At 44.5% G+C, this 15,263-nt stretch overlaps 1 protein-coding gene across 2 annotated transcripts in view; it reads left to right on the top strand.

Moving 5' to 3' along the window:
* Positions 1–15,263, top strand: part of LOC118091929 (collagen alpha-6(VI) chain) — a 64,150-nt gene that overhangs the window by 3,327 nt on the left and 45,560 nt on the right. The window contains exons 2-5 of one of the 2 annotated variants that reach the window (XM_035129536.3): positions 1,080–1,123; positions 10,119–10,215; positions 12,473–13,102; positions 14,619–15,224. In XM_035129536.3, coding sequence (XP_034985427.3) covers positions 10,155–10,215; positions 12,473–13,102; positions 14,619–15,224 — 1,297 coding nt within the window. In that variant the 5' untranslated portion in view covers positions 1,080–1,123; positions 10,119–10,154. Of the gene's footprint in view, positions 1–1,079; positions 1,124–10,118; positions 10,216–12,225; positions 13,103–14,618; positions 15,225–15,263 lie in introns of those variants that run through there. The other variant, XM_060280644.2, reaches the window with a different exon arrangement.

Below are 15,263 nucleotides of genomic sequence, written 5' to 3'. Positions count from 1 at the left end.
GAAAGGATGGGGGGGGGAACCAGCAAATATTGAATCTTATCTAATATTCCTTCACATAATTTCGTCTTCCCTGTCCCTCCCCTCCCGAGTCTATTTTAAAACCAGCTTCAGCAGTTTTCTCATTTAACAAATTACTCTTATCTCATGATCTAAATTATTACAAAATTGATTATATTCACATCCTATAGAATTGCCTCAAAATATTCAATCAAATATGTAAATTAAATCCCTTAGCCTAAAAAATATTCCCAATTATTTATTTAATAAATTTGCTATTATTAACCCCTCCTCCCTCCCCTGATTGGCAATTCCCTGCAAACTTCAACCAGCTCTTTGTGACAGTCCAATTTTAAACTGTTTAATCCATCCCCTATTTAGAATTCATTTTATTTTTCACCCCACTCCATCTCTTGCCCACTCCATACCCCCTCCCTCTCTCCACTTCTCCTTCTGTTGTTCCAGTCTCTTTCTCCAATTCCCTTTCCCAACTTTCTTCTTCTTTTCCCCCCAAAGCCAAGGCTTGCTCAAATCTATTGTCTTTGTCTGGTTAACTTTGACCAGAATCTGGGCTCCCTCTCCCACTGAGAGTCCAGCATTCTGAGTCTTTTCTTGGGTTGGTGCCTTCTGAATATAACCAATGTCCTTTGCATCTTCTCTCAAAAGTTGCTCAGGTTCCAGAGTTTCAGGCTCTTCTTGATTCTCATCTTGTAGTTCCAAAGTATCCTTTAGGGGGAAACAATTGTATCGCTTCTTTAAGAGTTTGTGTCTGTCTCCTGTATTCCTGGACGTCCTCCCCCAGCTCCTGGACTAGTTCTAACAAAAGTTGCATACTGTCCTTGTCCAGCTGGGGACTCATTGTTTTGTCTGCTATGCCTATCAGTTTCTCTGGGTGACACAAGGTTCAAAGATTATGGAAGAGGGAGAAAATATCTCCTCCACATCGTGTACAATTTCATAAATCATGTCATCCTTTTTAAAATTAAAAAAAAAAAACCCAAACCCTTGTTTGAAGAGAATGTGCTAAACATGCTTGATTTTTTTAAAAACTACTGTATTATTATTTCCTGCATGTTTTCCAGCTCCGTGATGTGCTTTTGGAGTTGGGGTGACCCAAAATATACAGGTAAGTCTCATTCCTCCTGCTGTTTTCTAGCTCTATGAAATCATTGATGGGATGGAATAACGAGAAAAATATAAGCACCTCTTCTTCATCATTATCTGATGCTTCGATTGGAAATTGGGTCGAATTTTCCCGTTTAAGGCTCCTACTTTATTTATGTAAAGTAATAAATATACCTTGCAGCCAGATGTTGCAGCCAGATGTTCTACCTGTACCACCCAGGTTTCCCTCTCTTTTTTCCCAACTGATATTCAATACGTTCATTGTCTGTTGGGTTGTTTGGTTATTGGGCTTACCTCTGTCCTTATTGAACTGGGGGTTGTTGGTTTTTTTTGCGGGGGTGTAGATAAAATAATAATAAGGAGAAAAATATGTTTGAGTGGAGAACTTCAGGAGATTCATGCCTTGTGTCACTGAAGCCTCCTTTGCAAGGAGAGACTTTGCCCTCCCGTTTCAAGTGGCCGTCTGCCCTCACTAACGAAAAGTAAATGTACGTGTAAGTAGTCACACATGTCTACTGTCAAAAGCCTGGCTCAGTGCCTAACTGCGGGCAGACTTTCTAGGCGAGCCAGGACAGTGTTTCTTGGGATGTAGTCCAGGCAATATCCAGGAGGACAATGCCTGAACTTCTGTAATGAAGTTCTGGCTCTGAAGTTCGAAGCCCAGATGATATACCTTGATCATGGACTCCAGCTGTCTAAAGATCTCCCTGGGTGCTGCGTATTGGGGAAGTTGCCTCGTGAGGAGAGGCAGAGATCATGAGGGCACTAGCGGTGAAGTCTCTCCATCCCTATGCTTGTCACCTAACACGTGGAAGGCGATTGCCTTGGGGAGCCTCTTGTATCTATGAAGGCTCACCATCATCTTTAGAAAATTGTTGTTGTTGTTGTTTATACCCCACCCTTCTGTCTGGGCTTCCCCAGCCACTCTGGGCAGCTCCCAACAGAATATTAGTAATAATACAGTAATAAAAAAGCGGGGAAAACACCAAACATTAAAAACTTCCCTAAACAGGGCTGCCTTCAGACGTCTTCTAAAAGTCAGATAGTTGTTTATTTCCTTGACATCTGATGGGAGGGTGCTCCACAGGGTGGGTGCCACTACTGAGAAGGCCCTCTGCCTGGTTCCCTGTAACCCTAGCAGTGAGGGAACCGCCAGAAGGCCCTCGGAGCTGGACCACAGTGTCTGGCCTGAACGATAGGGGTGGAGGTGCTCCTTCAGGTATACTGGGCCGAGGCCGTTTAGGGCTTTAAAGGTCAGCACCAACACTTTGAATTGTGCTCAGAAAAGTACTGGGAGCCAATGTAGGTCTTTCAGGAGCGGTGTTATATGGTCTCGGCAGCCACTCCCAGTCACCAGTCTAGCTGCCGCATTCAGGAAGACTTGTAGTTTCCGGGTCACCTTCAAAGGTAGCCCCACGTGGAGCGCATTGCAGTAGTCTAAGTGGGAGACAATCAGAGCATGCACCATTCTGGTGAGACAGCCTGCAGGCAGGTAGGGTCTCAGCCTGCGTACCAGATGGAGCTGGTAGACAGCTGCCCTGGAAACAGAATAGTCCTGCGTCTATAAGCTGTGAGTTCAGAATGACTTGGATTTCCCAGGGTTCCAGAATGGACAGGGAACCTCCACGGAGGCTCAAGGCCACTGCTGCAGACAGACCCTTCCCATTAGTTGGAAGGTGATGGAAATGGGAGCAGAGAGAGGCAAGAGCTAGTGCTCTCTTCTCCATTACCTCTTCCCAGATGGTAGTTTTCCCTGCTATGCAATGTCTGACAAGGGCTTAAGTGATCTGACTGTTGGCTTCAGAATATGATACAGTGCCAAACACTATGGGTAATATTCCTTGGGAAAACAGCCAAGGCAGATGTAAACTTAACACCACCATTCTCAAACCCACAGGGGAAGGTTGAGACAATGGGATGTGCATGCATGCACAGACTGGTCATTTGCAGCAGTCTTTCCCCCCCAGTTTGGTGCTGGTTATAAGGGTTTTCGGCCCCCCCCCTGTTTTACTCAAAGGGAGTTGCAACAAAAGGAGTGCTGCAATTAGTAGGCCCTTGTCTTACCTCATCCCCTGTTAGATGGCAAATACAATGTGATAATTCAGTCTGGTTGCCTTGGGGGAGATGAATGCTCATTCTGCTGAGTGGGTGTCATGGACCCCAATGTCCTACTCTGATGGCACCACTGAATGGAATATTTATTTATACATACATACATACATACATACATACATACACGCCCATGTGGCTGGGTTTCCCCAGCCACTCTGGGCGACTCCCAACAGAATACTAAAAACATGATAAAACATCAAACATTAAAAACTTCCCTAAACAGGGCTGCCTTCAGATGTCTTCTAAAAGTTAGATAGTTGTTTATTTCCTTGACATCTGGTGGGAGGGCATTCCACAGAGTGGGTGCCACTACCGAGAAGGCCCTCTGCCTGGTTCCCTGTAACCTCACTTCTTGCAATGAGGGAACCGCCAGAAGACCCTCGGAGCTGGACCTCAGTGTCCGGGCTGAACGATGGGGGTGGAAGATGCTCCTTCAGGTATACTGGGCTGAGGCCATTTAGGGCTTTAAAAGTCAGTACCAACACTTTGAATTTTGCTCAGAAATGTAATGAGAGCCAATGTAGGTTTTTTTGGGGAAAGTGTTATGTGATCTCGGCGGCCACTCCCAGTCACCAGTCTTGCAGAAGCAGCTATTAGCACACTTCCAGACAGGCTGTTTATTCACACAAAAGTTGCTTGTTATCCGTCACCTTCTGCAGTTACCCCATCACTTTTCTGACCTCGGAAAGTCAGACAAGATAAATGACAGGAAAGTGGGAGACAACCACGAGTAGCTGGCAGTGCTGCATAATCTCAGCATGAACTTATTGGGATGAATGACTGATAAACAGAGAACGCCGTATAAACCCCTTGCAAGTTCAGTACGAACCTGTTAGCATAAATGCTATAAAATAAACTGGTCTGCACAGTCCTTTAGGTAGCAGCTGAATTGGAAGAAAGCTGAGGACAAAGGAGAGTCTTTGTCTCTCCTTTTCCCGCTAACTCTTGTGACATGGTCACTGGCTTCTGGCCAGCTAGTCAGTCCCTCGCAGGGTTCAGTGGGTGAGTTGGACTTGAGAAGAGTGCAAGAATCATAAAAAGAAAAGTAAGAGAAAGGGCAGAGCACATCTAATTTAATATCCCCTTTCCGATCTGCAGATTCTCATGTCTAGCACAGTGACTTCCATCCCTGTTGCACCCCCAGGATCTTTGCAAATAAATGGGTTTGAGATGGGTTGATAAGGCACTGAAAGATGGAAGAAGTTTAAAAGAAAGATTCAGAAATTCAGAAAGGCAGTATATTTGCATGCAAAAGTGCCCAGGTCATCCCTGGCATCTCCAGGTAGGGTTGAGAACCTGGAGACACTGCTAGTCAGTGTAGACAATATTGAGCTAGATGGATGCAATGGTTAGACTCGTCACAATTAGCGTATCCAAGTTATTGGATGAAAAATATGCATTTGTGGGAACACTTGCTTGTTCTGCAAAGGACGGAGAATTGGCTCTCGCTTGTGGCTTTTGGTTTCAAAGAAATATAATTACCATTTGGCAAAGGACATGATCCCTTACATCTGATAAAACTCCCTACTTCAAAACGGATGGACAAATAACTGCACAAAATGAAATGTTTATGGATGGGTTTCAAATGGGGGGAAAATGTATGAAACAGCTGTTGGATTTCGAGGGAGGGAGAGAGTGGGACTCTCCAGAAGAATGTTAGAGTAAATAAAGGTCAAGCCTAACAAGGGTGAATAAAATAGAGGGCAAGTTTCAATGTGCCAAATTGTGAGAGGAACTCTGCTTCTTCCATCCTGCCCTAATGACCACATCTTTGTTTAGGTTCATGTCTTTTGTAATACTCTTAATAGACAGTGAAAGGAAAGACCAGTACAGTAAAAAATGTATGCAAGTGATTTCCTGCATCGGGCTTTGCATCCAGGAAAAATGCTGGCAACTGTTTTGCTTTGTTTTTAACATATTTTTTATTAAAGATTTCTCGGTTTACAAAAGTCTGTGTAATGTCTCTTTTTTCAAGTTACATTTTCTACAGATCAGTTTCATTTGTTGAGACATTAGTATTACCTTAGGAAGAAAAGGGGGGAAGAGGTGGAAGGGGCCATGGTGAGGGTGCCGATGTTTCTATTTACTTAATGTATGTGTGGGGTTTTGTGTCAGCGTCACTTGTGCGGGTTCTCTTTACTATTTGCTTGTGTTCCTTTGGTGGTGAGAGAAGTTGGGGTTGGCCTAGGGTGTGGTTGTTTGTTTGTGATTGGCTGTAGTGAACTTTGTTTTCACGTGTGAGTGGGGTGGGTGGGTGTTTTTGAATCAGGTTAGCCAGATTGATTTGTATGCTGTTGGTGGATTCTTGTCGTTGTCTTGTAAGGCTGTGAAGGGAGCCATACCGGGTGAAGGTGTCTTCTTCCATTTGTCCCTGGGTCAGTTTCAGTTTATTGAGCCAGGGGTGGGGGAACTTTCTCAGCCACAAGGTCAATTCCTTTTCTCGGCATCTTGGTATCCACATGCTGGTAGTAGGAAGAGCCGAAGGCAAAAGTGTGCAGAGCAATGAATGTGACTTTTTCCTTTGTACAAGAGGGTAGTTTCTACGTAATCAAATGCCACATTTTTGGTCCAGGCACGCCAGAAACATTATCTCAATTCAAAGACACATCCGGGGACAGTCCAAGACGTTTTGGTGCCTGAGGGGGAAAGTCCAGCTGCCACCCCAGTGATGAGGGTGGGGAGGGGCGTGAAGCTCAGCAAGGGCTGTTAAGGATAATGGTTTAATTCCCTGAAATGGGAATGTTTGCAATTGCTGTGTATTTTTAGCATGGAGTTTTTCCTTTGGCAGTAGCTCTCTCATGTGATTGGCTGACTGTGAGAGAGGCATTCTATTCTGTGGTGATTGTTATTCAAGTAACTGTTGTTTTTAACTGTTTTCTGTTGTTCTCTCTCTCTGTGTGTGTGTGTGTGTGTGTGTGTGTGAGAGAGAGAGAGAGAGAGAGAGAGAGAGAGAGAGAGAGAGAGAGAGAGAGAGAGAGAGAGAGAGAGAGAGAGAGAGGTGGAATCTAGACACATGAAAAAGAAATGTTGTGAAAAGGCTTTTTGAAAAAACGTTTTGAAAAATATATTGAATTCTTGGCAGGGGGTTGGACTGGATGGCCCTTGTGGTCTCTTCCAACTCTATGATTCTATGATTCTATGAATTTGCCATAGCTCACCATCGCCATCTAGTGTCATATTTGTATAATGAATTTTACAACACACTTAAAACATTTTATTTGCAGCTACATAGCTGAGTCCAGAGAGAGAATGGCTGCTGAGAGAGGTTTCTCTGGGTGCTGCCGAGGACAGTGTGTGTTGGTGTGGTCGGCTTGGGTTGAAGCAGACAAAGGAAGACCCCTAAATGTTAATAGGGAGAAAACTGTGCTCTCCATAAGGAACAAAGTGAATAAGCATAAGATTGTAGATATGTTCTTCTCAGTTATATATATGGCTTATATTCCTTGAATGCTTAAAAATCCTGCTATGGCTTATTTTATGGGGATGCCTTAAAATATGAGAAACAGGGTAAGTTGTTTTGAATATAAAAAGTCTGGACATTGCACATCATCAAAATTTATTGAGAGAGGGGGGGGCAGAGTTGCTGGTTCCGGCATGTCTTTGGGGACTGGGCTTTGGCGGTGGCAACCTCTCCTCTCTCCTCTTCTGCCTGTTCTCCAGCCGCCGCTACAAGCTGCAAAAGGGAGGAGGCCGGCAGCAGCGGCCCTGGAGAGGCTTGACCAGCTCCCCTTCCTCCTCCCAGAGCTCGGTGGCTGTTCTGGAAGGGGGAACATTACCAGATTCAAACGGAAGTCGGGAATGCTTCTGTGAATCCAGTAAAATCAGGACGGTTGCAGGGGTCTGCATTCTAGAGAGGTTTTGCCACTAGTCTCTCTCTGACACATATTTACACTCTTGGACCCAGCTGGCCACAGATGCTAAAGCAGGGGTAGGCAACCTAAGGCCCGTGGGCGGGATGCGGCCCAATTGCCTTCTCAATCTGGCCCACAGACAGTTTGGGAATCAGCGTGTTTTGACATGAGTAGAATGTGTGCTTTTATTTAAAATGAATCCCCGGGTTATTTGTGGGGCATAGGAATTCGTTCATTTCCCCCCAAAAAAATATAGTCTGGCCCACCACATGGTCTGAGCGACGATGGACTGGCTCATGGCTGAAAAAGGTTGCTGACCCCTGTGCTAAAGCTTGAGAAGGAAGTTTTCTCTGATTGCCATCAACTTTTATCCTTCTCATCAGTCAGTTGAAAAAAAATAGGTTCAGTCTGCCTTTCCTTTCACAAATGCAATGAAGAAATTGCGGGTCGTATGTAATCGGACTCCTGAATTGCAGAGGGTTGGATCGGATGACCCTCAGGGTCCCTTCCAACTTCATGATTGGACTCCGCTGGGCTTTTTATTGTTTCTTTTTGTCTGCCTGATTTAGTTCATAAAGTCAGAGGGGGAAACAGAGATGTTCAGAAAGGCCAGATATTTCTCTGGATCCAAGGAACTGCACAATGAGTTCTGCTCATGTTTCTCAGCCATTGCCATATGGCAGATTGCTTTCGAATCAGAGGGGAGCTTCAGAAACAGCTTCTGATATGCATGGAGGACTAATGTTCGAAAGAGACATTTTTAAAAAATCCCACTGGTCAAGCTCACGCCCCTTAGACTGCCTAAAGTGGCTCTTTGGATCTCAGTTACGACGCCTGAGTCACTTTAATGGGAACTGGCTTGCATGCTTGGATGTGTATATTTTTACTTCCTGAGTTCTCATAAGATTTTTTTTTTATGTGGCTGAAGCGACCTCATCCCGTTGAATAGGGAGTGGGATGCTAAAAGCACCCCATCCTCTTTTCAGAGGGAGACCCAGGTACGTGTCCTCCTTTGCGTTGAAAGTGTTTGAGTTGACAGCCAGGTGCTACCCAGGGCAGTGAGTTAGAGTCAACTGGTTTTCTAAGGCAGGAGAACAAATTGTACTTTAATGCATAAAAGTGGTACCATTGAGCCAGCGCGTGGTGTAATGGTTATAGCGTTGGACTTTGACCTGGGAGATCAAGATTCGAATCCCCACTCTGCCACAACAAAACTCCCTGGTTGTTACGAGGTAGCTGACAGGCGAACAGCTGAGAGAAACCGGGCACACAGTGAGTTTCTTAATCGGTTCATTTATTAGTATCAAACAGAAACACACAGAGACCCATAAAGTCTACTCCCACAAGGCTTGAGCTGTTGCGCAGGGTGCCCACTCCTTCCAACACCAACTCATTTTGTATGTACAAAATTAAAAAATTCCTTCAGTAGCACCTTAAAGACCAACTAAGTTTTTATTTTGGTATGAGCTTTCGTGTGCATGCACGCTTCATCAGATACACTGAAACAGAATCAACCAGACCCTTATATATATTCAGAGGGGGGGTGATGGGAATGGGTGATGGGCTGATAGGAGTGGTAAACCTGTTGATGACTGTTAACGACTGTTTGTGACTGCAATTGGTGTTGCGGGGGGAAAGCAAGGGCTGAGGTGCTAAGGAAAGCTTGGTCATGTATAATGAGATAAGAACCCTATGTCTTTGTTCATTCCAGGTGGCTCCAAGGTTTTAAGCTTGCTAATGAGTTGCAATTCAGCAACTTCTCTTTCCAGTCTGTTTCTGAAATTTTTCTGTAATAAAACAGCTGCTTTGAGATATTGTATAGAATGTCCTGGGAGACATTCATTTTGTATGTGTCAGACCCCTCCTGCTGCCTAAGGTGGCTGCCAAGGGACCCTTCTTGCCTCTGTCTGGTTTTCTGCTCTGTGGCATGAATGAAACACCTGGTTTTAGGGGAAGGAAGGGGATCTTGCAGGCTCTTAAGGGACATGCTACTGTCTGGCTCTGGTACTGTCTCTATCACATCTGGCTCCTGCCTCTGTTCAGGGCTGCTGCACCTGCTGGCTTTCTCCTGTTCCTCAGCCTCCAATGTTTCCCAGCTCTTTTCTTCTTCTTCTTCTTCTTCTTCTTCTTCTTCTTCTTCTTCTTCTTCTTCTTCTTCTTCTTCTTCCTCTTCCTCTTCCTCTTCCTCTTCCTCTTCCCTCTTCCTCTTCCTCTTCCTCTTCCTCTTCCTCTTCCTCTTCTTCTGGTCAGGGACTGGACTGAAGAGGGGAAGGAAGGGTGGAGATCACACACACCCTTCTCCTGTAGCTTCCAGGGAGGAGGAAGGCAGTCTCAAATTACAGCAGGGCTTTGAGAAAGATAACAGCTCAGAGACAGGCGAACAGCCGAGTTATGCTATGTTAGGAGGAGGAGGAGGGGAGACAGAGCAACTAGCTGACACGTCACTGAATAGCATAACTGACCCCCCCTTCTCCCAAACGCGGCGTTCATTAAGGGTGTGAGAACAAAGGGCACAGAGGCAATTGTCCATTGGCGAACGCCGTAGAGACAGGTGTTGTTACTAGAAGGGAAGGGGAAGGAGCTCAGTGTGAGCAACGCCATCATTGAGGAATGACTGGATATATTGTCTTTCACCATGTTGACTGAATAAAATCGTACGTAAGAACTTTCTTGTTTCTTGGTGCCACTGGGGGAGGGAGAGAATTGCTCAAGCCTGACACTTCTTCATCTTCATCTTCTCCGTGTCCTGTTTCCCATCACCACAAACCTGGATTCATACTATCTTCTTCTGCACTCTCCCTGAAAGCCTCTTTGTCAGGCACTGTCCCCTACTCCTCGTCATCTAGCCAGTCCCTGACACTGGGTGACCTAGGTCACAGCCTCTCAGCCAAACCACCTTTGCAGGATTGTTGTGAGGATGCAATGAGGAGGAGAACCATGAACACTACCTAGAACTCCTTGGAGGAAAAATTGGTATCAATGAAATGAAATGAAATGAAATGAATGTGATTATGATGTCTTCCCCACCTCCAGATTTTTTTCCCTGGCTCATTTGTGCACAGATTGAAGATGTTTCTAATTTTGCTTCTGGTTACTCTTGGAGCACAGACTTCTACAGCACAGAGACCTGGTAATTCAGTATCCTTTTAAAAATGTAGCATGTCATATTTCGTGTTAAGATCAGTGGTTCTAAATAAACACAATTTTCACAATTTTCAATTGTCTTTATTTAAAGACGCTGGCAGCATTAAGATAAATTCAACAGTGTAAATAAGTTTTGATGGATGCAACAATGGATTACTGAATGGTTTAGTTCATGCAAAATATGCAGGGATAAGCAGTACAGTGGTACCTCTACTTATGAATAACTCTACTTACGAATGTTTCTACTTACAAATGGAGCTCCGTCCGCCATCTTGGATGCGGTTTAGATAGGATTTTTTTCTACTTACGAATTTTTAGATAGGGTTGCTTCTCCCAATGCATTCCTATGGGATTCAACTAACAATTTTTTTCGATTTACAAATGTGCGTTCAGAACGCATTAAATTCGTACGTAGAGGTACCACTGTATGCAAAATGAACCACGGAAAGAGAAGAAGGGAAGTAATTGATTTAAGGTTGTCTAAATGAATATTTTGAAATGTAATTTAGAAAATTATATACAGTGTGTGTGTGTGTGTGTGTGTGTAATTTTTATTAAATTTTCAGTGGTTTTTACAGTCTGGTGGCAATTTAGATCATAAGCTCCTTTCAAACAGACATTTGGTCGTAGGTTTGTGGCGGGGTGGAGCGGGGAGTTCAGGGCAAGCTCACCCATATGGCAAGGTGAGGTGCCTCAGGCGGCAGGGTTCACAGGGGCAGCAGCAGATCTGGCCTGCCAGGAATGCATCGTCTGCTGCTGCTGCTGCCACCATGACAGCAATGGCCGGATCAGTTGTCTCCTTGGTAGCCCTCCCTCGATTCCATCTCTACAATAGGAGAGGATGCTGGACTCCTCACACTCTTGGGGAGGAAATGGTCGGGTCTGTTGTTCCCTGGGCATTGCACCCTGCTTTTATTTTTTGCCTCAGGTGCCAAAATATACTATTGGGCCAGATCTGGGATAGCTGCATGTGAAACTTTAGAAAACTGCACATGTATAGAGGGCGTTATCATTGTTATCATTAATATTAAATTATTTTTAATGAAGTCAAAACAAAATAAAAAAATCCTTCCAGTAGCACCTTAGAGACCAACTAAGTTTGTCATAGGTATGAGCTTTCGTATGCATGCACACTTCTTCAGATACACTGAAACAGAAGTCACCAGACCCTAATGTATAGTCAGAGGGTGGGGAGGGGTATTACTCAGAAGGGTGGTGGGAATGGGTGATTGACTGATAGGAGTAGTAAACCTGTTGATCACTGTTAACGACTGCAATTGGTCTTGCAGGAAAAAGCAGACTGGAAAGAGAAGTTGCTGAATTGCAACTCATTACCAAGCTTAAAACCATGGAGAGGCCTGGTCTGAATAAGGACACTGGATTCTTAATCTCATTATACATGATAAAGCTTTCTTTAGCACCTCAGCCCTTGCTTTTTCCTGCAAGACCAATTGCAGTCATTAACAGTCATCAACAGGTTTACCACTCTTATCAGCCCATCACCCATTCCCACCACCCTTCTGAGTAATACCCCTGTGGTGCTAGCCACTTTAGTTTGCGTGTTGTGTAAATTAGCAGGGAAATGTGATGCATGTTATAACATTTGATGCACTTATTTCTTCAGGATATTTTTACACTGCCCTTCAATCATTTCTCTAGAGCAATTTACATGAAAGACTAAAGCAATTTCCGTGTAAATACAAAGTACAATAAATTGAGGATACTGTATAAGTTCACAAGAGCAATAAATATATTAGTATATTTCTGACATCAGAGAATATGAACAAATAAAAGAGAATTCTGGTTCCACTTCTTTTTATTTATTCATACCCTCCAACTGTCCCAGAAAAACCAGGACATCCTATTTTTTCTCACAAGAAAAAAAATGGTGGCCATTTTGGTGGCCATTTTGGGCGCTGTGATCTCGTGCAATTTCATGCTGTGATTTCCCACAAGAAAAGCACTTTGGGGGCCACGATCTTGTGTGGTGCCCCAAAAGGCATGTTTGGGGGCACTATGTTCCCCCCAAACACTTTTGGGGGGGGAATCATGAGAGATCACGGCACCCAAAATGGTCGCCGTCCTCTCACAAGAAAAAAAATTGAGAAGATGCACTTATTTCTGGGGTCCTGGAAGATGGTGTCCTGTTTTTTTTTACCTTCAGTTTGTTGGAGTGTATGTTTATTGTCTGTCTAAAGCCCTGATAAGCTTATGCACTGAGTTTTTATTTTCTGCTTTCTCAGCCTCTGAATCGGCAGATATTGTCCTTTTGATCGACAGCTCTGATGCCCTTGGGAGAAGGGCTTTTCCATCTGTCAAATCCTTCGTTAACAGAATCATCAACAGTCTCCCAATTGGCCCAAGCAGGTATCGAATTGCGCTTGTGCAGTACAGCGATGACGTGAAGGTTGAATTCCACCTGGATGACTATAAAGCCAAGAACCCTATGCTGAACCAACTCAAAAAGGTTTCGTTCAAAGGTGGACCTTTGAGGACCGGGAATGCCATACGAAGGGTCCACGAGACCTTTTTCAGAAGACCGAGGAAAGACAGGAACCAGATTGTGGTGGTCACGGCTTCAGCGATGTCAGATGATCCCGTGGAAGAAGCAGCAAGCCGATTGAGGCAGGATGGGATAAAAATAATAGCGTTAGGAATCCAGGAGGCGTTGCCTCAAGCGCTGCAGTCAATCGCTACCCCTCCGTTCCACTATAAATTTGATACACCAAGGGATCTCCTAGCGTTTTCTCATAACATGTCTGAAGTTATTGGAAAGGCTGTACAAATGGAAATTTTCACGGTCACAGCAACGCCTGCACTTCCAAATGTGACAGAAAATGTAACAGGAACCGTTGGTCCTGTATCTCCAGAAGGTAAAGAAAACAATGCAGCAGGATTTTAGAAACAGGGATCACAAAATCATAGCTGCCAAGTTTTCCCTTTTCTCGCGAGGAAGCCTATTCAGCATAAGGGAAAATCCCTTTAAAAAAGGGATAACTTGGCAGCTATGCACAAAATCCCAAACTTGGACCACATTCGCACCAAACTTTGGAAGCCCTACAATACTACTTTAAACGGCCATGGCTTCTCCCCAAAGAATTCTGGGAGCGGTAGTTTGCTAAGGGTGCTGAGAGTTGTTGGGTGACCCCTGTTCTCCTCACAAAGTTTAAACTCCCAGCATTTGCTGGGATGAAGGATTGATTGTTAAATCACTGCAGGAATTGTAGCTCCGTGATGGAGAATAAGCACCAGCTAACGAATCTCTGCACCCTTAACAAACCACAGTTCCCAGAATTCTTTGAGGCAGGGGAACCACGACTGTTGAAAGTGGTGTCATAGTGCTTGAAATGTATGATGTGAATGTTTCGTAGACGGTACATTATCTTCATGTACATATCTAATGTGTCCTGTTAGTATTTGTAGAAATGACACTGGGGCTGCAGTGTGTGGGGAGGAGGGTTAAACTTTTTCTCCTGGCACCATGCTTGCCATGAAAATTGCCCCCAAGCTGTTTCCCTCGGGAGGAAAACTGTCATTATCACCAATGGAAACTTGTCTGCTGAGGTGAATGTAGCAGCTCTGCTTAAGTCTGTGGGTTTGGGGGGTGGGGGTAAATGAAAACCTCCTCCCAAAATGATATTCATCATACCTGCCAAGTTGCTGTCAGGGAAATAAAGGACCAGGCCGGAAATAGCAGACCAGAAGTAGCGCTGCCACCATTTTGGAACAGGGCGGAGCATGCTCAGAAGTGACTTTTTATGCTGCTTTGCCCAGTTACAAAATGGCCGTCGTGCCAGAAGTTGTACTGCAGCCATTTTGGAACTGGGCAGAGCAGCATCAAAAGTCGCTTCTGAGCATGCTCCGCCCAGTTCCAAAATGGCCGTCGTGCCAGAATAAACCAGGGGGAACAAAAAAATCCGTTTTTTTCAGCTAGGAACAGCTGGAAAAACGGGGATTTCCCGGGGGAAACAGGAGACTTGGCAGCTATGTATTCATGCATTTATTTAACTTTCATCTAGTTTCATCGTCACATCTGTCCAATCTGTGGTTGATGGTTTATTTTATTTTATTTATTTATTGAATTCATATACCGCCCTATACCCAGAGGTCTCAGGGCAGTTCACAGAATAAAATCAAAATATCTTGCTGACCCCTTTCCTCCCAAGAGAGAGCAACTCGAGTCTCTTCCTGGTGGAGGGAGGGGGGTTCCGCAAGTCTCTCCCCACTAGTGACAGGAATAGCTTTGCTAACACATTCCCAAAATGGTTCAGGAGATGGTGAATGCCTAGGACTGCAGAGCATTCTTTGTACACTTAAAAAAACTTTTGCAAACAATTTCTGCGGTGGGGAGCTGGATTACTAATGCTGTGCTATTTCCCCCCCTCCCAGCTCTGACGTGCCGTGAGAACTCAGTCGCAGACATTGTATTTGTTGTGGATGAGGCTGTTTCACAAGCGAATGCTGAACATATCAGAGAATTCTTGCAGAACACAGTAAACTCTCTCGACGTGAAGGAAGCGTGCATAAGGATGGGCATTGTCACGTACAGCACGGAGCCCAAAGTATTAACTTCTCTGAGAGACGAAATGAAGAAAACGGACATTCTTCAGAAAATTAGGAGCTTTTCCCCTAAAGAAGGGAAATCTCATTTGGGTGCTGCTATTAATATGACCACAAAACATGTTTTTGCCGGAAGGAGGAGGAGTGTAGAGCAGGTCGCCACCATTATCACCCACAGGCCCTCGGATGATGATATAAGAAATGCAGCTTCTCTCATTAGCAGGGCTGGTGTGACCGTCTTTGCCATCAGCGTTGAAGGAGCGGATGCCGCTCAGTTATCTAAGATTGTGTCACATCCGCCAGAACAGAATATTATCAAACTGAGACAATTTTCCGACCTGCCCAAACAGGACGAGACTTTTCACAAGAAACTCTTCAACCTAATAGAAGACAGACTTATTATCCAACCTGAAAGGACAATTCAGCTCAAATCAGGTAAAGACATTAACGCAATCTGGTAAGCATAGTCCTAGC

Source organism: Zootoca vivipara, chromosome 11 (assembly GCF_965207765.1).
Source record: "Zootoca vivipara chromosome 11, rZooViv2.hap1.1, whole genome shotgun sequence".
NCBI lineage: Eukaryota > Metazoa > Chordata > Lepidosauria > Squamata > Lacertidae > Zootoca > Zootoca vivipara.
This window is presented reverse-complemented; position numbering and strand designations above follow the sequence as displayed.